The sequence below is a fragment of the Meriones unguiculatus genome, chromosome 8 (assembly GCF_030254825.1).
Source record: "Meriones unguiculatus strain TT.TT164.6M chromosome 8, Bangor_MerUng_6.1, whole genome shotgun sequence".
NCBI lineage: Eukaryota > Metazoa > Chordata > Mammalia > Rodentia > Muridae > Meriones > Meriones unguiculatus.
In genome coordinates, this window is record NC_083356.1 from 76,000,565 (window position 1) to 76,023,474 (window position 22,910).

Genomic DNA, 22,910 nt, shown 5'->3' on the forward strand with positions numbered 1-22,910 from the left:
TTGAGTTGGAAAGAAATGCTCTGGATATCGCTCTCCAGGGAGCTCAAACGTTGCCATCTTGTTAGGAGTGCTGGTCACCTCCTTGTGACCCAGCAGGAATCAGCCCACCTGGCATAGCCTCCCTGGCTCCCTTCCCACCCTGGCTTCCAGGGCCCCAGTCCTTAGCACAGCAGACCATGTTTGCCATGCCCCATCCGTTTACCCATCCACACATCCCTGGCATCTGCCCCTTCCTCTTTTTGGGCTCCTGGTTCCTGTGGTCCCTCCTTTGCATTACTGCCTAGTGCTCCTTCCTGGGGTCTCTGATTTCATACTCTGCTGACAACGGTCAGCCCTTGGAACCATTTAAATATGGCCCACTGTGCGTAGGCGAAGAAGCTAAAGCTCACGGCTAACTCAAGGCTGCCTTCTGCGTGCCTCCTCATTCTGTTTCAAAGCACAGGCTAGTTCATGCCTCCGAGACCACCTCACTGTGGTTCCCACTGCCCCGAGCGCTCCTTCTCCCTTCTCTGACAGCTTAACTCCTCATTTCCTGCCCTTCAAGGTCCTGCTCAAATACCCCTGCTTGCTGATAGCACCAGTTCTACAGTGCTCCTGTGGCCCCTTATCTCTGTTAGGGTTTGTCTGAGCTTACACTAGACTGATTGTTTGCCGATGGCTGGAGAAGGGGGATGCATCTAACAGGAACCTTAGAACCTGGATAGAGGAGTGAGGAGAGTCGCTGAATGAAAAAAAAAAAAAAAAAAAGAACCTGGTGCCCAGTGGGCCCATCACCAGGGAGGCTGTAGCCTGCTTCTGGACTCTCCTGCTTCTGTGTCTCTAGGGCAACATAACCAGGGCACGGGTGAGCAGAGAGCAGCTAATAGTGGGACATTGCGGCTTTCACCTGTACACACATTTCTCTGAGCACCCCCACGCTGTCTTCAAGGTCTGTGGGACAGCCACCTGGAAATGAGGACTCAAGATTCAGGAATGTTCCACTTACCGCTTGTGGCTTTCACATCTCATCTCAGAGGAGGACTGGTTGTCATGGAAACCGGGGCGCAAGAAGTGCCAGCTGGCTTCTTCCCAGGGTGGGAGGCTCATGCTGAGCAGGCCGCGCTGCAGACTGGCTGAGCCAGTGTGCAGGGCACCTGGAGCTGATGACTTTTGGCTGGGCTGGGTCTCCTCATTCCATCCCCACAGGAATGTGAGAGCCCACGCCTGACCAGGCTGTAATCCTCTACCCCCACTTGGAACCTCCGTGTGAGCTCTCAGCCCAGCTGCGGTGCTCATCAGGCTTCCTGTCTGCTGTGTAATCCGCAGTGGGACATTTTTATCAGTTTCCTTCTCTCTGAAGTGGGGTTAACAGATGCAGCCCCAATATCCACTTCTGAGGAGGTGATGGGCTCCCCAACCAAAACACAACTGTGCGGTGCATGAATGACGAGAGCGAAGCAAGATGATACCCTCTTTAAAGACTAAATGCACTCCCCACCCTCAGCCAAAAAAAAAAAAAAAAAAAAAAAAGCAGCACAAACCTCAATGTGATGATTAGTTTTTAACTGTCAGATTGTAACCTAGGATCACCTGAGAAGAGAGACTCAGCTGAGTCTCTCTGTCCAGGTCGTGTTGGCCTGTGGACCTGTCTAGGGGAGAATAGTCTTGTTGATTGATGTAGGAAGACCAAGCTCACTGTGGGCGGCACCATTCCCTAGCCAGGCGGTCCTGAACTGCAGGCTGCAGGCTAGATGAGAGCAAGCAGGTAGTGTGTTTGTTCTTTCTCCTCTCCTGATGGTGGGTGTGATACTCTAAGTTCCCACCTTGACTTACTCAACAATGGAATGTAACCTAGAATTATAAGCCAAGTAAATCCTTTCCTCCCTTACATTGGTTTTTGTCACTGTATTTTTATTAAAGCAACAGAAACCAAATTAAGACACATGGCAAGATGATGTGGAGCTGAAACTTAAGCATGGAGCGGTGGCAAACGTGGTCACGAAAGTCAAGCCAAATGTTGCGATGGGCTCGGAGATGGGCAATTTGAATAGTCCAGAGGCCGGCCAGGTGAGAGAGATGGACTTGATACTTCTGCACTGCCCCTTTTAAAGGCAGCTTACGTTGTCCAGGTCAGTGGCAGTTCCAGGGCCCCCGGGAGCAGACAGAAATGCCTCAGAGTGTGCTTCCAGCACAAACCTTCAAAATGCCACAGACTAACCCTCCACAAAAGAAGAGCACACAGTCAGTGGTTGCCAAACTAGAGAAAGGAACCACCACGAGTAACAATCTACTCAGGCACCCCCTTAATACTTCAGTACACACACACACACACACACACACACACGCACGCACGCACGCACGCACAGATTTAGAAAAAGCATCCAAGCACGAGTGAGAATACCGGAAAGTACCCTGCATATAACTTGTGCAAATGAATGTTGTCATTGACGGCGTGAGAATCTCTTCAGGGCTGAGGTGACAGCTCAGTGGGTAAAAACGCTTGGTACACAAGCCTGATCACCTGAGTTCAGCATCCCAGAACCCACACGAAACTTGGACTCAGCCCCTCAGAGGTGAAAGCGGTTGTCATGCAAGCATGAGGATAGGGCTCGTTCCCTGGAACCTAGATAAATCCTCTGTGGCTGTGGCAGCCCACCTGTAATTCTAACTTCAGGAAACACTGCTGGAACTCTGTGCTGCTTAGATTTTTTTTCTTTTTTTGTCACTTTGACACAGGGCAGGGTCACCTGGGAAGAGGGAATTTCAGTTGAGAAAATGCCTCCATCAAGTTGGCATGGAGGCAAGTCTGTGGGAGGGGTGTTTGTTTTTTTAATTTTTATTTTTTATGATTGATGTGGGAGGGCTCAGCCTACTCAGGGCGGTGCCACCCTGGGCAGGTGGTCCAGGATGGTACAAGAAAGAGCAAGCCGTGGAACATAAATAAGCCAATAGGCAGCCATCCTCCATGGATTCTGCGTCAGTTCCTGCTGTCAATTTTCTGCTCTGACTTCAGGATGCACTGTAAGCTGTAAGATCAAATAAAACTGGACTGAAGAGATGGCTCAAATGTGAAGAGCACTAGCTGCTCTTCCAGAGGACCCAGGTTCAATATCCCATACCCAAATAGCAGCTCACAACTGTAACTCCAACATCTAACACCCTCACAGACATACATGCAGGCAAAACACCAAAGCACACGAAATAAAGATGAATCAATTTAAAAAAAAAATGAAAAAGAGCAAATAAACCCTTTCCTCCCTGAGTAGCTTTTGGTCATGATGTTTATCACTGCAAGAGAAAACAAACTTAAGACAGACCCCTACCCCTACCCCAGAGCAAGCTGGCTACCCAGACCAGCCATATTAGCAGTGTGCTTCATTGAATAAAGAGGAAGCGAGACAAGGTTAATTCTGACACTGCAAACCCATACTCAAGTGCTCACACACGTAAACATGCGTGCACATCACATACATGGAAATAAAAAAAAGAAAACAGAAGTCGGACACAGCCACACAAGCATTGTATGCCAGTATAACCCTGTGGGAAGACATGAGGCATCTCCAGAGACTCACTGACCAGTTAGCCTGACTTACGCAGTGCCAAAGAGACCCTGTCTCAGACAAGGTGGAAGAAGTCAGGAGCAACACCTGAAATTAGTCCTCAGCCTCCACATAGGTACAGTAGCAGTATATGCACATTTATACCCCCAAGCATGAGCAAGAACCACACACCCCCACCACATATACAAACAATCTCCTCAGACAGGCTCAAAAGCAGAGTGTACACAGCTAAAGACATGCCATGAACTTGAAAGTAGATATGTAAAAATTACCCAGAACTCCCCTACACACATGAAGCTGATGGGCTACGTGGTCCTTAGATGGGTCTCCTAACAACTGGAGCAGGGGCTGTGTCTGACTTGACTCTGTTGCCTTCCTCTGGATCCTGTTTCCCAGCAGGGCTGCCTCGTCATGCTGCAGTGAAGGAGGAGGCACTTAGGCCTGACGGGATTTGATGTGAGAGTACCTGTGGAGAAGGGGGTGTACAGGGGAGGTGAGTGGGAGGGTAGGGCTGGGAGGAGAGAAGGGAGTGGGGTTTAGATTGGGGTGTAAAATAAACAAATAAAAATCACACAGAACACAAAACAAACAGCAAAGAGGATGGGGGGGCTGTCAGCTGACAAAGCCGAATTATGAGAAGACCCGTCAGGAAAAGGAGAGTGGAGGAGGTGAAATCTGCTGGCTCTTGACTGAGAAACTTTTACGACTTACATGAGATTTAAATTCACATCTGGATGCATTGTAATAGGCTTACAGAACACTAAAAATAAGGAGATTATTAGAACGAACAGAGAGCTGGGCCTGGTGGCATGTGCCTGTGATCTTTGCGCTTGGAACTAGAGATCAGGAATTCAAGGTTACTCTTGGCTACATAGCAAGTTCAAGACCAGCTTCTGATACATGAGTCTGTGAAATCTGTCTTCCCCCGACCCCAGAGAATCAAGCAGAGAAGAGAACAAGTTGAGGAGAAAACAGTGACATCTGGAATGACAGCAGCAGCATCCACAGCCACAACAGGAGTCTGCAAGGAAGTCCAGGCTGGAAAGATGCCTCCGTGCTTAAGGGCACTTGCTGCCTTTCCAGAGGACCAGGGCTCAGTCCCCAGCATACACGTAGCAGCTCATCACCTCCTGTAACTATAGCTCCGTGGAATTCGATGGCCTTTTCTGGCCTCCTCAGACACCGCACTCATATGCACACACCCAAAACAGAGATGTACGCATAGACACATAATTTAAAATAAAGGTAAGAAACCAGAAGTTATCTTTTTGAAAATTTATTATTTTTTGTTTTTTGTGCATTGGTGTTTTGCCTGCAGGTATGTCTGTGTGAGGGTGTCGGATCCCTGGGACAGGAGCTAGAGACAGTTGTGAGCTGCCATCAGACAGTTGTGAGCTGCTATGTGGGTGCTGGGAATTGAACCCTGGTCCTCTGAAAGAGCTTCTAACCACTGAGCCATCATCTCGCCAGCCCCAGAAGTTATCGTTAAAGGCATTTCAACTACTGAAATACCGTGAATTAGACAACATAATTGGCAAAGTCAAAGAATTATTAACTTAGTCTTTTGTACTTGGCAAAAATCTTTCAAGGATGACAACAAAATAAAGTCTGTTCGTATGGACCAAAACTGGAACCTTTCCAGCGTTAGAATGCTTGCCTAGATAGAGTTCATGAGGTTCTAGATCTGATCCTTCTCCCCCCGAACAGCAGAAAATCAAGTTAAATTTAAAAGGAAAAGAAACGGGTTATTAATTAAAACATTGTTATAAAAGTGAAAAAGTTTCTAACAATGATAAAGGTTTAGTACCAGGAAGATATAACAACATCCTCAAAGATATAACAATACCCTCAAAACATGCGAAGCGCTGACGGATAGGAGTAGAGAGTCGGGCAGAACCAACCAAGATCGTCATAGAGCTCAGTGCCTCTCTTCCCATTGTTGCCACTCCAAGCAAAGAAGAAATGAAATACTGAAGCTTCCACTTGCTAAGTCAAATTTGTTAGGCGTTCTAAAGGCTTAAATGCAACAGGTGAGGAAAAGTCTTTCCAGGCACACGTGGGGAACAGAGCATAAGCACACTAGAACACAGTAGGCTTGTGTTTTACATATTGAAATGGAATGTGGGACCAGTGAGGTGACTCAGCTGATAAAAACACTTGCTGCCTGATGCTCTGAATCTAATTCCTAGAAGCCACAGTGGAAGGAAAGGACCACCTCCCAAACGTTGTTTTCTGAGCTTCACATTCATCAGGACATGCACGCGCGCGCACACACACACACACACACAAATACACACATGTAAAGAAAAAAATGCAATTCATATGTTTGTAAATGAGAAAGATAACATCTTTAAAGATAAGATCTTTAAATTTAAGATACCTGGACCTGAGTGAACATCCTGTAAATCAGGACGTATGTGACAAAGCAAAAGCAGCAGTTTGAGAGAAAGCGAGAGCCTTCGCTGCTGGTCCTCAAGGCTGATGAGCCTTCATGTGACAAGCTAGCCATGGAGCTAAAGACATTGCTAAATGAAAGACAAGCAAAACCCAGTGGCAACAGAGCCTATCAAAGTGGAAAGCCTCGGAAATTGATTAAAAATAAAGATATAATAAAAGGAGCCAAGTGTGGCGGCACAGGCCTTTGTTCTCAGCACCCAGGAGGTACAAGCGGGCAGATCTCTGTGAGTCTAAGACCAGCCTGGGCTATAGAGCATGTTTCAGACTGCATAGCGATACCTTGCCTCAAAAAAAAATCCATAAATCCAAACATTTTTTTCCTTAAAAGTTGAATGAAAATAGATAATTATGTGGCAGAATGTATAGAGGATATAAAGATACAAGGAATAAGCGGTGTAATTTTAGAAATAAATATTATTGTAGGCATTAAATATAATAAGAAAATATACAGTATAGCTTTGTATTGATGGCTTTATGAACAGGTAAATTTCCTTGAAACATACAACTTATTAAAGAAGAAAACAACAACAAAAAAATTAAAGGACTGACTGAAGAAGAAACAGAAATCTCGCAGCCCCATAACACTTATCACATCTTACAGGGAACACACTGAACATGGATGATCTGAAGAGTTTTTTCCTAGCACCACAAAATAGTAGCAATACCGTTCGTCATAACACATTTTTAAAGTTCTTATCGTGCCAGAAATAAAAGGGAATTTAAACTCGCAAAATTCATGAAAATCGTGTTAGGCAGTAGCCAGTAAGAAGCTCCCATTCCGCTTACCAGACAAGACAGGTGTCCAAGCCAGGGGCTCCCGTGTCAACACTTTCCTGCAAGTTCTGCCAGGGTGTTAAAGAATCAAAGAAAACACGGAAAAGTATAAAAACTCAGCATGGCTCCAGACTGTAGAATTGCCTACATGTAAAAATCCCAAATAATCTAATCTAACAGGTTGGCTGATCTGAACTAATTGGTTAATCAAAATGGTAAAGTATCAGATCACTATTCTAACTTTAAAAAAAATGATTAATTTTCCCAACCCAGCCCCTGACATCTGAGCATCTGAGCATCTCTCTCCCAGTTTCCATCCCAGACCCCCACAATAGCGGGAGGGTCCTAGGGAGCCCTACCCTCTTGAACACCACCAATAAAGCTCACTGCACCCCCACAAATGATTAATTTATACGTATGTGTATATACCTGCGCCATGTGCATGCAGTGCCTGGAGAGGCCAGAAGAGGGCGTCTGAGTCCCCGGAACTGGAGCTACAAGTGATTGTGGGTTTTCTGGTATGAGTGCTGGGAACCAAACCTGGGTCCTCTGCAAGAGCAGCGAGCCACCAAGCCATCTCTCCAGCCCCCGCTAGCTATCCAAACTTAAATTGCTTTTCTCCACACTTGCTTACAAAAGTAGTAAATTGCGAGAAGGTAAAGTTGAGAATAGCGGCAGAAGGGAGGTGTAAATGCGTGTCCAGTTAGAGCAGTGCAGGAAGCGACTCGACCTGAAAAATAGACAAGACGACAAAAACACGCAGCGGTGTTACAATTTATCAGCGCTCCACAGATTACCCAAAATAATCATAATTCCAACCAAAACGTTCCAAGTGGATTAGAAAACCTGAAGACCAGGACCGGATGCGTGGTGCTCCCGGATGAGGGGGGAGACCTGCTCCAGACGTGCTCTGCACATTACAGGGTGCTGGCCTGCAGCGTCGCTCAGTGGCAGAGCCCTGGCCTGGAGTGAACCAGTCCCTGGGTCCTTCTCCAGCAGAGCAGGGGGACAAACAGACAAATCGGTGTGTTGCTGTCAGAGACACAGAATGGTGTGGGCGTGATAAGCACTGACACGCGTGGAAAGCTGCCATGTGACGAGGCTGAGCACTCAGCCGGTGTGCTGGGATAATTCGGTATCCACAGCAAAAAAGTTCAAAATCAGTTCTTTGCTTCACCGGTGTGCACACAATCGGGAATGACTTTTTGGTGTCTTTTCTGTTTTGGTGACAAGGTCTCATGAGGTGGCCTTGAAAGCAAATCTATTTTAAAGTTTTTACATTTAATTACTTACTGATTGATTGATTGATTGTGTGTGTGGCGGTAATTAGTATGTGTGGTGTGTGTGTTGTGGTGTGTGTGTTTGCATGTGTGATGTGGTGTATAGGTGTGTGTGCCTGTGTGTTTGTGGTATGGGGTGTGTGTGTGTGTGTGTATGTGTGTGAGTGGTGTGTGGCGTGTATGTGTGCATGTCTGTGTGGTATATTAGAGGTAAATGAGAAAAAGACAAACAGCCAGAAGAAAATTGAACAGAAGGCACGAACATTTCACGGGAAAGGACACTGATGGAGAATACAGGTGTGGGAAGCTGCTCAGACCCCAGAGCGTGGCCGCTCACGTGGAGTGGGGGAAAGTCAAGACCAAAACGTCAAGGTGCGGGTCATGAGGTCTCAGCTGTCGAGGGCTCTTGCGGCTGGAGGGCCCGAGCACCGTGTCCAGCACCCACCCCTCTTGTAACTCTGCCTCCAGGGGATCTGACATGTTATGGACTCACAAGTGCACATGCATACAATCAAAATATAAAAGAAGAAAACCCCATTAGGACAGCCAGCACAGGAGTGCTTGTGACTGGTGGGAAATCCTGGCGCTGTCTCAGGAGTTTGACCCTGTGCATCAATTACCCTGGTGGTCCGGCACACCCTCCCAGGTGGTGTGCTGGAAGGTTCTGGCACTTCCACCTTAGGACCTGTGCAGACAGGGACACTCATTACAGCATCGTTCATTCTAGTGAAGAACTGAAAGCAACTCAGTGTGTTCAATAGAAGAATGAATGAGTGAGGGAGTCTTGCAAGCAAGATCAAGGATGACCTTGATCTTCTTCCTTATCATCCACTTCTCCCTCCTAAGGTCCAGGATTATAGGCATGGCTTGCCATGCCCCGATAAAAATAGATCCATTTTTTAACATACACCGAGGGCCAGCGAGATGGCTCATCTGGTAAAGGGTTTGCTGCCAACCCTGATGACTTGGAAGGAGAGGCAACTCCTCCAGCTCCTGAAAGTTGTGCCCTGGCCTCCACAGGTGTCCTGTGGCACACACAGACACAAACGCATGTGCATACAAGATAAACACATGAACATGAGATATATCCATGAAGAAACTGAGCACCAGGCATACTGCTACATGTCTCACTGCAGGACTCCACAGGCTGAAGCAAGGGGCTTTGGAATTTAGGGCCAGCCTGGACTGTGCCGTCAGAGTCTGTCAGAATCAAACAGAATCAAAGAAACATCTGGAACCTGCACAGTATAGAATCATTTGTACAAAACTCACAGCTACCACCACTGAGCCACAAATCATTTGACGTGATCAGGAAGGTTTTTTTTTTTTTTGGTTTTTGTTTTTCTCCCTTTTTAACCAGACAGTCGTTTTAACAAGCTAAGCACTCACTGGTATTAGTAAGCAAAAGCAAGTTAATAATAAACACGGCACAAGGTGGTGATTTTACACACACACGGGCACCCAAACACACGCACTTGCACAAGCGTACTGATCCTGTATAGATATGAAGAGTCTTACAATGGTCTCTTTAAATGTACATGGCAGGCCGGAGAGGTGGCTCAGGGGTTCAGAACACGTGTTGCTTCTCCAGAGGTCCTGGGTTCGGGTCTCAGCCTCCTTATGGAGGCTGGAGACCATCTGTGACATCAGTTGCCACGCCCTCTCTACCCGCCATGAGCACCAAGCCCACTCCCCTCTCCAGCAACGTTAAGAGGCCCCAGGAGCACAGCCAGGCTCCCAGGATCTCCAGCTTCTTCATCTGCCCCCCAATTTCATTTTCTCAGGGAAGACCCCCTCTTCTCCCTGCCCCCTTCTTCCCTTCTTTCCCTTCTGATGTTCACTCATTTTGGAGGCTCTTAAATGTATTCATTGCCGTCCTGGTGGGGTGATGGGGAGACTTACTCGTGGTGATGAACCCCGTGTCCAACCTCCTACAGGTCCCTGGCCATGAGGCTTCCCTGCCCACTTTTCTCCTCTGTGTTCAGATGGAGTACCAGTGCCAGTGAAGCCTCTTAGGGACAGGGCCACACCTCTCAGTTCTGGCTCCCCTGGAGAGACTCCTTTAGCTGCTCCCCAGGCCACTCCATGGGTGCTCCTCAGCTTGGAGACTAGGCTGCTGAAGCTGCCCCACCCCGAGGGAACACAGGGTTATAGAAAACTTGGAGCAATCTCTGTCTTCCGTTCTGGGCTTCGTCACCCTGGCGCCCCCAGGAGCTACCAGTCACTGGCGCTGTGACCTTGAAGGGAGTCCTTCCCCTCTCGGAGCTTCAGTATCTTCATCTATACGATGCGGGTCACGATGCTGCTTTGGAAGGGAATTAGACGAGATAATTCCTGGAGGCTCCGGCTCATGAGCAGAGGAGCCATCACTACTGTTACTGCTATGGCTGTAGGTGTTACTGTTCCTCAGCATTGGCCGGGCATGTTATAAGCAAAACCACTAACCTGCATCTTCCATTGACCTTGGCTGCAGAGGAAGCACCCTTCCATAAGTACAGGAGGAGAGGACCTGTTCCATGCTCGTGGCAGTGAGAGCTAAGACAATAGAAACCTCTCTCAAGAATGTATGTATGTCTGCCACCCATTTCTTTTCTGCTCTCTTTGGATTTTTGAAACAAGTTCTCATCATGTAGTTCAAGATGGCTTCGAACTTACCATGTAGTCCAGGCTTGTCTCAGACTCACTAATCACCCTTGCTCAGCTTTGTTGGAATTACAGGAGTGTGCCATCCAGTTAAACAAAACAAAAAACATAAGGGCTACTAGCTGGGGGCAGGGTTAGCTCAATTGGTGAGGTGCTTGTGCACAAGTATGAGGGCCTGGGTTTGATCCCCAGCACTTACATAAAGCTGGGTGTGCTGGTACCTGCTTGTAACCCCAGCCCTGGAGAGGCAGAGGCAGATGGATCCCTGGTCAGCCATCTTGGCCTAATTAGCTAGCCCCAGGGCATAATGAGAGCCTGTCTCACAAAAACAAGGCAGCTAGGTATAGAGGTACACACTTTGAAATCAGCACTTTGAAGGCAGAGGCAGGTGGCAGTCTGAGTCTGAGGCCAGCCTGGTCTACAGAGTGAATTCCAGGCCAGCCGTGGCTACGTAATGAGACCCTGTCTCAAAACAAACATACAAACAAACCAACCAACCAAAAAACAACAGACGTGGACATTGTCCTTAACCCTCCCCCCCCACACACACACACATGCACACACGAGCTTGGGCATCTGCACACACTGGCATTGTGTATGTCTGTATGTCCGCCATATGTTTTGTTTGAGCAGCGCTGACTTAGCAGCTTAGCAGCTCGGGGCCTCTGCGTGCTAGCTGTCACCAAGCCGCATCCTCGGCCCACACTTCTCATTGCATTCGCCGTCTAGGAATGCCTGACAATACCTTGTTGGAGGTGATTGCAAAGGAAACACCTTCAGTTTCTCTTCTTAAACACCACCTCAAAACCTGCCCCCTACCGAACTGGATGCCATTGTAAACTTGGGGCTTTATCGACTAGATCGAGTGTGTCAACTCAGGATGTATTCGCTGGTGTTTGGTTCTCCCGCGGCAGTGCTGGGAGGTGACGGAACCTTTAGGAGGTGTGGTCTGGGGAGCGCGGCACTCCTGTAGTTCTCAGGGGGCCCTGATTAAGACGGGATCATCGGAAGGCCAGTCTGACCTTCTACGACACGGTGTGGGGCGGGAAATTGTCAGGACCACGCATGTCACGGACCCCCCTAGTGCCGGGCACTCGTTCTCCCCATTGGCCATCTTCAGGACCCTTCTACACGCACTGGGAGACCAGCATGTGGACGGTGGCCTGTCTGACTCCCGAGTGCCACCTTGTGGCCTGATAGGCGACTGCAGGCTCAGTGTAGAAATTCTGGCTGGTCGGCCTCCGGGATTTAGTAGCTACTAAAACAGAAGAAGAAAGAGAGCCACATGGGTGCCCTGTCACACGGAGGAGCCGTCCCTGTCAGGTTCTTTACCGAGCACGTTTAATATGTCAGTTGATGATCACTTTGCTAAACGAACAGTTGGAGGCCTCTGGAACCCTGGCAGGCACACCCAGGCTTCCAAGGCACGGGCGATTTATATTCTTCGTCTAGGGAGTGGGTTTTGTTTTCTCCTCCTTTGTTCCATGCGAGAATGCAAGCATTTCATTGTGCTACACAGCCGTTCCCAGCGTGCTGACCTAATTTACCCTGCCTGTCAGGAGACGGGGACATGCCAGATGTCCCTCCTTTCTTGCCTGGCCCTGGCATGCTCCGTGTGGACACAGGTGCCACTCAGGGTCTCCATTTTTGACCCTCAGTCTCCAAGGTCACTTGGGGTTTTCCCTACCGCCGAGCCTCTTGGGAGTCCTGCCTTTGAGCCGCAACCCTGCCGTTCCCTCTTCCCAGACGTCCTTGATGGTTCTCTGCCTCTGTGCGTTCCACCCTGACCTTGCTGGGACCCTCAACTCAAGAGCTCCCTCTTCCAGGAGGGGTTCTCTGGAATTCCCAGCGCTGGGGTGACCTCTCCCCACTTTGAGTCACTTACGTCTTTTGCTCACGCTAGACCCAGGAGAGCTGGGTCATGGAAGAAAGAGAAAATGGGAGTAGGCCCTCCAGGCCCTATCCTCCCATTCCAGCCTGGTATGGAGGCTGATCAGAACTCAGAGCGGTGAACAGAATGCCCCTGCCCAGCAGTGACTGGGGGCAAGGCCTGCCTGGCATAGCACCGGGGACACTGGGAAGCCATCAGCCTCCAAGGAGCAGGGACTCTGAGGAGAGGCCTCCTCCCTCTCTCACCCCCTTTACCTGGACTCTGGGGGGGGGGTGACAGGCAGGTGACAAGGAAGCGGTGGATCAGCTCAGCCCCCACCCCCACATTTTTTAGTGACAGGATTTTAGACATTGCTGTAGGCTAGAGAGCTGGCAGCCCACTGCTCTTGAGGAGTGGAGCATGGAAGCCCCCTCCCTTCATTCCCCCTTCAGTTCCAGCTTGGAGCTCAGCCACCAAGGCTCTGTTTAGTCCTGCCTCTGAGCTGTGCAGTTTGGGCCATGTGACTTGGGTTCTCTGAGTCCCCGGGAGGCACTCTGGAGGTAGGAGAATTCCCTTGTCGCCAGGTGTCTGGCTGACCTCGGGTCCTGAGACCAGAAACAGTGGGCCTGGAAGGAGCAGATGGGGGTGGGTGTGAGGGAGGGGTGGGAGGGATGGAGGTGGGCTGGGGTGGGGGCGTGGCAAGGCTGGAACGTTTGCGGTCAAAGCCGCTTTTCAGCCTTGGTTTGATCCTCCTGCTGGCTATCACCTCCTTTCCTGGGCCTCAGTTTCCCTCGTGAAGCTTAAGATCCTGCCTTTCAGGGTTGTTGGGGTTACAAATGAGGAAATGGAACCTCTCAAGTCATGTAGCTGCCGGAATTACCCACAAAACAGCCAGCTCAGCCGAGGCCGTGGAGGAAGGCCTCCAGGGGGCGCTGGTGCTCACTGGCAGAGCGAGAGGTCCTATGGTGGCTCTCAGGTGGGCCCGACAGCCACAGGAGCCGCTCTAGTTGGCGGGGGGTTTTGTTCCCTGGCTAAGCTGCCTGTCCCCAGTGAGGAGAGCCGATCGATGCTTGGTCTCTGGTTCCTCTAGGCCCAGCTGCGGTCCATGCCATCCCATTTCGGGGCGTCCCTGGCATGCTCAGCTCATATGCCTCAAACAAAAGACTCCCTTCATCCTTCTACTCCTTTTGTACCCCAAGAGCAATGACCAGGAACCTAGATGTTATCTGAACACCTTGAAAGTCTGGGCTTCTCTGCCTAACAGCATCCTTCTTCCGGTCCCACCCTGGCTCCCTTTCTGGTCAGATTCTGGCTCTCTGAGGTATATAAGGTTGGACCACCCCTAGACACCCCTCTCATCCCAGATCCCTTCACATCTCAACTGAATGGCTTCTTCCAGGAAGCCTTCCCTGATTCCTATCCCCACGAGACCAGGTCCCCCGAGGCCGAGGCTCCATTGTACCTCACCTGAACAATGTCAGGCTTTCTACGTCCTTGGAGGTGACCATCTTTTCCCTGCTTCTCAGCTTGGTTGACACTCAAAGGACCCTTACTGCTGCTTGAGTTAAAGAATGGCTGAGTATTGGGTAACTGCACAGAGCAGAATGGAGATGGATGTTGGCAAGGGTCGAGGCAAAGAGAGAAGGGGATTAATGAGGTGGAGTTGGGCAAGGCTAGGGACCCCAAACCCTGTGTCCATGACTTGCTGACCCTGGCAGCAGCAGGAAGTCCAGTAGTGTCAGAGACAGCTCCCTCTTAGGCCCAGTCCCCATCCCCCAAGGAGAGGCCACACAGGCGTGTACAGGTTTATTTACAAATATACCAACATCTCGTCTTTTTTCTCGTTGTTTCCATTTTCTGCTTTTGTGGGAAGAGGCAGAAGGTGAGTGGAAGGCGGGGGTGGTAATGTGGTAACGCTAATAAATAATTTAACAATGACAAGTTATTAAATAAAATGTGTGTGGGGATGGCAGGCGGGCAGTCTGTACAAGGTAAACGGAAGAATACGATGGGTGGCCTGGACCCAGCCCCGCTGGCAACAAACTCCCTCCAGTGGGACCCCAGGGCAGGGCAGGGCAGCAGCCCAGAGACCATTGGCAATTGTCCCTATCAAGGGCCACATGTTGAAGGCTCCTTCCTGCTTCCCTGCGCCCAGGCCACGTGTGAGCCTCCTTGTATCGGGTGTGAGTGTGTGTGCACGTACGTGTGTGAGTGTGGTGCCCCTTCCCCCCGGCGGTCAGCCCTGGGCTGCAGCGTCCCCCTGGCCCTAGGGGTGCCCAGAGCTCTGAGTCCCTCTTTCCCCTGTTTCCTGACTGAGCAGGGTGGACATCCAGATAGACTAGGGAGGTGGCCTCACCTTAAAGGGATGTCTCTAAAGGGGGAGGGGCTGCCCCTCAGCTGGGCCTATTTGTGTGAAGGCAGCTCCTCACCATCCAGCCCCCTCCAGGAAGCCTCTGTGACAGCAGGCTGCCCTGGCCACCCTTTGGACTGACCCTCACACCTGGTGTGGTGTCTGTGTGGGGCCTTTTGAGAGACAGTCTCTGAGGACAGCGGAGTATTCGGAATCCACAGTTCGGGCCCTGGCTGGGACAAAGCCTGGGTTCCTGCTGCTCCTGTGTCACACCTGGCCAGGCTCCCTCCTGAGCCTCAACACTGCCACATGCCCAGCCAGGAGGTGGGATCTGAGATGCCCCTACCCATCTCTCCATTTCTGCATCTGCCTCCCACATCCCCCTGCTCCCTAGGGCTGCAGGCTCGCCCTTGCAGCCCCACACCGCTGCCTTCTCTCAGCCTCAGTTCCCCAACCTGAGTGCGGTCTCTAACAAGGCCTGGGCAGGGCTGAAGCGAAGGCTGTCTCTTCCCACAGGACAGAAGCCCAGGGCCCTGCAGCATCCAGGGTCAGCACGTGGTCTTAGCAGGGCAGCGGGCCCCAGCCGTGGTGAAGGAGTCCTGAAAACGGCTGCAGGGCATCTCCCGTGTGACGGCTGAGGTCCCTCCTCTGCTAACCTAAGAGTGTCCTAGTCACAACTCCTGGCTTGGGACACTAGCATGGGGACAGCAGAGGCCAGGGCTGGACGTGGGGTCTGGAGGCCCCGGAATAGGAAGGGAGGACCCTTGGGCCCAGCAGGAGTGGTGAGAACACATTGGTCCCTAGTGGGGGCCGTTTGTGAGACACAGGAGATGGGGACAGGCTTGCTGCCCTCTCCTCAGCTGCAGCTCCATGACGCCTTGCTGTGGAGCCTTGAGCACACCCCTTCCTCTCTCCTGCCTCCGGTTTCCCAGCAGCTGCACCGCCCTTTGGCATTGTGTCCTCCAGCTTAAAAAGTGGATAAGAGGAGCCGGGTCTCCTGGGGTTCTGGTATGTACCCTGGGTCTGCCCCGAGTATGGCCTGTACAATTCAGCCAGGGGTCTGTGACAGAGGGGAAAGGGCGAGTCCCAGGATAGCCGGTGGCCAGGACCACAGCTTCAGCATGGACATTAGTGATGCTCACTTTATACAAAGGAGGACACGGGTGGGCTATGCTGGCTGCTCTTCCCTGACGACTCCATATTGTGACATCTGAGTGGGGTCGAGGGGGTCTGAGGATAGGTATCCCCAGAGACAGAGAACAAACCCACACAGCTTAACTAGCCAGACACAGGAGCCCAAGGGAGGGAGAGAGGGACAGAGAGAGAGAGAGAGGCTGAGACTCAGAGCTCAGCAGACATCAGGATGGCGGGGGTTAGGATTCAGCATTAAATGAATGACAGCATCCTGGGCATCTGGCCTGAGACACAGTGCCTGCCAGGGGCCAGTGGGGGGGGGGCGGGTGCCAAAGAAAGACCACCATTGCTTCTGCTGTGGGCAGGAAGAGTCCAGGAGACTGGAGGCTGGGGTGGCACAGGAGGCTGAAATAATGGTGGGCTAAATACTGTGCAAGGGCATGGTGGGAGCCCCACAGGGCTGGCCTTTCTTTTTCACTCAGCTAACAGAGTGGGAGGGAACACAGCGAGTTCACAGTAAGACCCCGAGCTGGCCGAGCCAACGAAAGGAAAGGCGACCAGGCACATGCCAGTCTCTAGTGGGCTCGAGGCAACCAGCATCCCACCCACACACACTGAGAAGTTGTGGCTTGTCATCGTACCTGTGCGAGGCCCAGAGGGCTCACGATAGAATAGGGGTGGGGTTCCAAAGTCATGCGACCTGAGCCACCTGCTGGACCTCAGACGGCATCAGCAGAGGTCAGGTGCCAAAAGCAGGGAGGGTGATGAGCCTGGTCCGTCCGTGTGAGCTGGCTAATGTTGCGGGGGCTCGGGGGGGGGTTGGTGATGGCTGTCCCATGCCCGCAGAGCAGGCCAGGGCCCTGCCAGTGTACAGCCTCAGCCGACTGAGAAGAGGGGCTAAGGGTCAGCAGAGGCCATAAGAAGGGGGGCTGGCCTGGGCTTTTCACTGCTGGTCCTGCTTGAGAACAAGGACCAGGGGGAATTGAGAATCAGATGGTGTCAAGCTGGTGACTCTCGAGGTCCTTTCCATCGGGGGCGGCTGCTGTGGCCTGATTCTACTTGCTTCTGTGGGTTCCGTCTCTGGCCTGGGACCTGGTGGTTCTGGAACTGCCCACCTGTCCTGGCAGTCATGACCTGCACAGAGCCTGGATCCACCTAGTCTTCCTGCTCATACCCCAGGCCTCCCTCCTGCCTCCCTCCTGCCTCCCTCTCCAACTGCTCTCGGAGGCAGGACCCCTGCAGGAGATGGCGCCTCTTCCACATCTGTGTGTGCGTGCACACGTGTGTCTACAGACGAGCTAGTCCATATGCATCTCCATCCCTTTGCATCTCTCTGCCCACATCCCTCCTCTTGCTGTGACTCCTGGTTCAGGCAGGGCCAAAGGCCTGTCATGCCTGCTTGGCCCCTCCTCTCCTCTGCTCCAGCCTAGGGCCGGGAACAGTGACCCTGGGCCTCCTAGGACCCAGAAACCATCCCCTGCGCTGACTAAAAGGGGAAGTGGTTGCCAGCGCAGGACACCCGTATAACCGTTTCTCGGGTACCACAGGGCTGGCCTTGCAGGGACAATGGAAGTTGGCTGGAAACAGAATGTTAAAAAAAAAAAAATTAAAAAAAAAAAGAACAAATTTAAGCTTCCCCAAAAAAGAGGTGGGGTGGAGAAAGGTGGTGATGGAGCCAAAGGACTGGGAGGCGCGTGGCTGTCCAAGAGCTCTGGGTCCCCAGGGGTCACAAGGTCTCTGTGGGCAGGACACAGTCCCTGCCCAGGCTGCACCCATCTGCCTGTCTGGCTGTGCCCACTGGGCACTTGAGCCAGGTCCGGCTGGGCCGAGGGGAGGGCACCGTATGGCTGTCTGTAGAATCAGAGCGGGTGGCAGGCTGGGGGGCCGGCTGGCTGCGGAGGCCTGTGGTCCCACCCTAGGCCCAGGCCCAAGTGTCCATGCGGCCCGGCTGGTTCTCAGGAGGCAAAGTAGGAGCTCTGCATGGAGTAGAGCCGGTCGATGGGGTTCCCCACGCGGGCCTGCAGGGAGCCTACGTCGGAGGAGCCGAGGAAGCAGTCGCTGAGGCTGGTGAGGGAGGTATCGCTGTCGATATCATGGAAGATGGAGTCGTTCCCTGTGGGGTGTGGAAGGGATGTCAGGAGCTGGGCATGGGCCAGGGCTCCAGGGGGTCCTGGCAGCCCCACAGGCTCCATGGCCGGGGGTTATGGGCAGGCCAGCTGGCTGGGGCTAGGCCCTTCCCGTCAGGGGGCTGCGTGCTGGCAGTGCTGGCTGGACTGCCCTGGGCCCTGGGCCCTTGGCTCTGGGCATCAGGGACTGTCACAGCCTCTGTCTGCCTGGCTAGGCAGGGACAGAGGGCAGATGGGGGGTGGGGCAGCTTACCATAGGGGTTCATGTGGTCACCTGGCATTTGGGGCGGCGTGAGGCCCTGCTGGAAGGGGTCGCTGCTCCCGTAGGGGCTCTGCTCCATGGCCACGATCTGCTGCTGCGGAGGGGCCAGCGGGGTGTAGGAGGCCATCATGCCCTCCATGCGGCTTGACAGAACCTCTGAGGACAGTGAATGTTTTCACCAACTTGTCCCGCCGACCCTGTCCTGCAGATGCTCTCCGGGGGCCCTGGGACACCCCCCCACACACACTCCTAGATGCTCCTTCTGTCTTCTGTCTCCATGTCTCCTTGAGCTCTGACCCTGCTCCCAACGTCTCTCCCCCAAAGATGTCCCGTTTGCTCTGTCTTCCACCGGCTCCATCTGCAAGAGCTGTGCTAGAGAGGCGGTGAGCTTTGCCACAATTCACCATATAAGAGCACTAAGGTGGAACCCAAGCCCAGGAAGGCTTCCTGGAGGAAGGGTCCTCATCCCAGCAGGACCTAAAGAACCACCAGGAAGGGGTACAACAGGCTGGGGAGGGGTGGTCTGCCAGGTGGGACTGGAAAGTCCAACAGCTGGGGCCAGACCCTCAGGGAGCAAGGCAGCCAACATGGGCAGCCAGGGGTAGGGTGGATAGGAGACAATGGGGTGTTTCAGGATTCCCTCTGGGACTACCTATAGCAAGGGAGGCCCTGTGGAGGGATGCTGGGAGCAGGGGCAGAGCACAGGGGCTGGGTCTGCTTGGGGGAGGTCTTAGGGACCCTGTCAAGTTCTCTGTACGAAAGGCGAACATGGGTAAGGGACAACCACTCCCCGGATGTGGACAGAACAGCGGGACCGAGATGAGCAGGCATGTGCACACACATGGTGGTCGGAGGGGTCATGGGTGGTGAGGTGGTACCAAATGGGCTCTGGTGAGCTGGGAGGATCCCAGGGACGTGGGGGAGGGAGGGAGGGACCCTGGAGAATAGGGCACGTTGTTCTCCAGGAGCAAGCACAGAGCAGCCTGGTGCCTGGAGGCAGAAGACTGTGGCCCCGGGGCGGGGGGGGCTATAGGGCTCAACAAGAAATGTGGGGCTTTGGGACATTGTCAGGAGATTCCCCAAGTCCGGCTCCAGCCCTGAGTGTCAGAGCTGCCTGCAGGTGCCTGGCATCTTCCCAGGGGCCCCTGTTTCCCCCAAGAGCAGCTAGTTCTATGCCTCTACTGTACCAGTAGCCTCGACAGCTCTCTTCACCTCCTCTTGCCACAACTTCTAAGTCTCCATGGCCCTGTTAGCCTAGGAGACCGGCCCTGGACCAACATGCTGGTGCTGAAACAGACTTCCGAGCCAAATCCAGCTTCGAGGGACCGTGCTTCTGCTCCGTGGACGGGCCTCTTACTACTAGCAACCCACCCTGCGCTTCCCATACTTCCCGGCTTCTCTGAGGTACTCTTACAAGATGGCTGATCAGCCAGCATATGCCACTGCTAAAGGCGCAGCTTGGAGCCCTCTGCACAGGGCAGCTTTGCCCCTTGGTAGTGGCATGATCCCAGAAGAGGCCTCCTAGGGTATGCCTGACAACCCTGTCCTGGCAGGAGCTGAGTGCGGCCGGTGGGAAGGGTGTGGGGGAAGGGACCCAGCCACACTGAGCAAGTGCACGGCAGTGGCCTTCACAGCAGAGACCCCACAGCCCCGGAGGCTCACCTTGGCCCAGCCGCTGGGAATTCTGCTGCTCCTGCTGCTGCTGGTGCCGCCGGGCCAGCTTCTTCATCTGCAGGGGGACAGGCCGGGCGCCCAGTCAGTCTCAGCGTGCAGCCGGGCCCCCTCTCTGCCTCCTCACCCCAGCGGGACCCTTCCCGGTCTCTTGCCCACCCCTGTCTCCCAGCTCTGCCCTGGAGCACTGGCACGGCAGTGACCTCTCACCTTTGCTCTTTGGTTCTGAAACCAGACCTGCACCACACGCACGCTGAGGCCTGTCTCTGCTGCCAGAGTCTCTCGTACCTGACCCGGAGAGAAGTGGGCCGATCAGGTCTGTGGCTGGCGGCTGGGAGGTGGCAGTCGGGTGGAGGGGTGGGGGGACACACCTGCCCCCCAGCAAGAGGGGACCGACGACAAGCAGAAGAGGGGTGCCGGCTCAGACCATCCCACCTGGAACTCCTCACCTTCCGACAGGGCTTGGAGGAGACCTCAAAAGAAGCCTTGAAGGCCCTTCTCTGCTGCGTGGTGAGGATGGTCCGGGGCCGTTTGGGCCTTCTTGGGTCCTTGCCGTCATCTCCACTACCCTTACTCTGGCTGCCCTGCCCCTTGGCTGGCTTCATGTCTCCATCTTCATCCTCACTCTTCACTGTAAAAGACACAACCCAACCTGTCAGTCTGACCGTTTAGGCGAGACTTCCTCACCCTCGGCTGATACCTGCAGGGGCTCCCCAATGACCGCAGGAGGAAGCAGACTCTTCCCAAGGCCCAGAGATCCTTCCTTGCTAGGGCCTTTCCCTCCTGTTCCCTGCATGTCCCATGACCCAAATATACACTCTTCACTTGCTCATTCGGGGCCCCAGCCTGGTATAGCCCCGATGGCCCACAGGTTCCTCCACGGCATCCACAAGTGCAGGAATGAACACGCATGCTCAGGGAGACTGTGAACCAGGCCGCTGTGGGGAACAGTACCCAGGGGCACACGTGCCCCGATGGCTACACACACCTGCATCTTGACTCATAGGCCCACACATAGGCAGCTTAGAGACATTTACAATTGTGGGCTCACAGAGGCCTGTACCCACAGGCCGGGACAAATACATGTCAAGGCACGTATAGCATGAGGAAGCATGTGTGCATACCCAGCAACACACACACACACACACACACACACACACACGCCACTTTCATGACCCCAGGGTTGTGGCAAGCTTCCCAAAAGCCATAAGCTCTGACACTCCTCCCGGAACCTGCCCCCTCCCTAGCCCCTCTTTTCTGGAGGTGAGCCCTACGGAGGACTCTGATCTCTTCTACCGGGTCCCCGAGCTAGGCCGGCGGCCTTCCCTTTGGGGGGAGTGCAGGTGGCCACAGGGATGCGGTCCCTGTGTCTAACCCAGGGACGGCAGCAGCCAACACAGGAGGGCTCTGTCACGCTGAGACCCAGACACTGGGGCCCTGGCACTCCCCACGTGGGCAGAGGCCGTGCCTGTGGGGCCAGGAGACCTCAAAGGGCAGACCAGCCATCTTGGCCTGTTCCCTGCTCAAGTCTCAGGAGTGACAAGGTGCCAACTGAACTTCAGGCCTCGCCAAAGAGCAAGTGTATGCATGCCTACAGTGCGTGTGAGTGTGTGTATGAACATGAATGAGCAGCCCCTGAGTGTGCTGGCCAGGTGCAGAGGGCTGAGGCATATACATGTATGCTTGTGTGGGACCAGGAGGAGCTTGGCATGTTTGGCTGCGTGAGTACATGTCCCCACGTAGGGGCACGCGGGGCGGTGTCTCTACAGACGCTGGGCGTGTGTGTGTGTGTGTGTGTGTGTGTGTGTGTGTGGTCGCACAGGTGTGTGTGCCTCGGGGTTCGCACCCAGAGAAGAGACAGGGTGGCTTGTAGGGGTGGGTGTGACACCTCGATGCTGGCTGGACGTGAGCGGGGGTGCGGCTCTGCGGAGCTCAGAAGGCCCTCTCCAGCACCCCGCCGAGCTATGTCCTGCAGCCTTCCGGCCTGGGCTCACCGGAGTCCGACTCGTCGGGGCTCACGGAGCTGAGGAGGTCCTTCTCCTTCTCGTAGTCGCCCTTGCACAGCAGCTGGCCCTCCTTGAGCACGAACTCGTCCCCCTTGCGCAGCTGCCTCTCGCACACGCAGCAGCAGAAGCAGCCCAGGTGGTAGACGCACTCCAGCGCCCGCATCACGAACTCGGTGGGCGCGATCTTCTCCATGCAGCCGCTGCACTTGGCCGCGAAGAGCCTGCGGGTGGGACGCCGAGGAGGCACAGGCTGGGCTGAAACGGTCTCGCCCGGGTCTGCTCCCTCAGCCGCCCTGACAGAACAGTGGGAGGCAGGGACTCCCCTCCCCCCTTCTGCATGTCCCGAGGGGACCCAGGGTGGGCATCAGGTGCCTCTCCTGGACGGTTGGCTGTGCATCTGGGACTGCCTGCTCAGGCACGGAAGCCACTAGAGGGCAGTGTGCAGGGTCAGCCTTACAGCCTGACCACTCACCTCCTTCACCCTCATGGCCAAACAATCCCAATTTTGCCCGTGGCCCTCCAGCCTGGGCCCTGCTCGCCTCCCTGGGCTCCCAGATCCTCAAACCCTTCAACTCTCTCTCTCCCTGTGCCCCAACACAGGACAGGCGCAAGTTGATCTTGCTCTTTCCTGCTCCACACTCTCCCTAGGGCCCTTAGGAGGCCGTCCCATCTCACCACCCCTTCTTCCTGGCTGCAGTCCCTCAGACCAGCCACAGGGCTTCCAGGGCACCCTCACAGTGGCCTCCAGGCACGTCCTGTCCCTGCCCTTTGGCCCGGTGTCATCTTCTTGTCCCTTTA

General features: G+C 53.6%; 1 protein-coding gene across 2 annotated transcripts in view; it reads right to left on the reverse strand.

Moving 5' to 3' along the window:
• Positions 1 to 14,362: 14,362 nt before the first annotated feature.
• The window catches only part of Lmx1b (LIM homeobox transcription factor 1 beta), a 77,516-nt gene continuing 68,968 nt past the window's right edge, over positions 14,363 to 22,910 (reverse strand). Inside the window, exons 3-8 of one of the 2 annotated variants that reach the window (XM_021644345.2) lie at positions 22,101 to 22,333; positions 20,556 to 20,737; positions 20,317 to 20,394; positions 20,098 to 20,164; positions 18,448 to 18,591; positions 14,363 to 18,160 (exon numbers count right to left, since the gene is read on the reverse strand). In XM_021644345.2, coding sequence (XP_021500020.1) covers positions 18,003 to 18,160; positions 18,448 to 18,591; positions 20,098 to 20,164; positions 20,317 to 20,394; positions 20,556 to 20,737; positions 22,101 to 22,333 — 862 coding nt within the window. In that variant the 3' untranslated portion in view covers positions 14,363 to 18,002. Of the gene's footprint in view, positions 18,161 to 18,426; positions 18,592 to 20,097; positions 20,165 to 20,316; positions 20,395 to 20,555; positions 20,738 to 22,100; positions 22,334 to 22,910 lie in introns of both variants that reach the window. The other variant, XM_021644344.2, reaches the window with a different exon arrangement.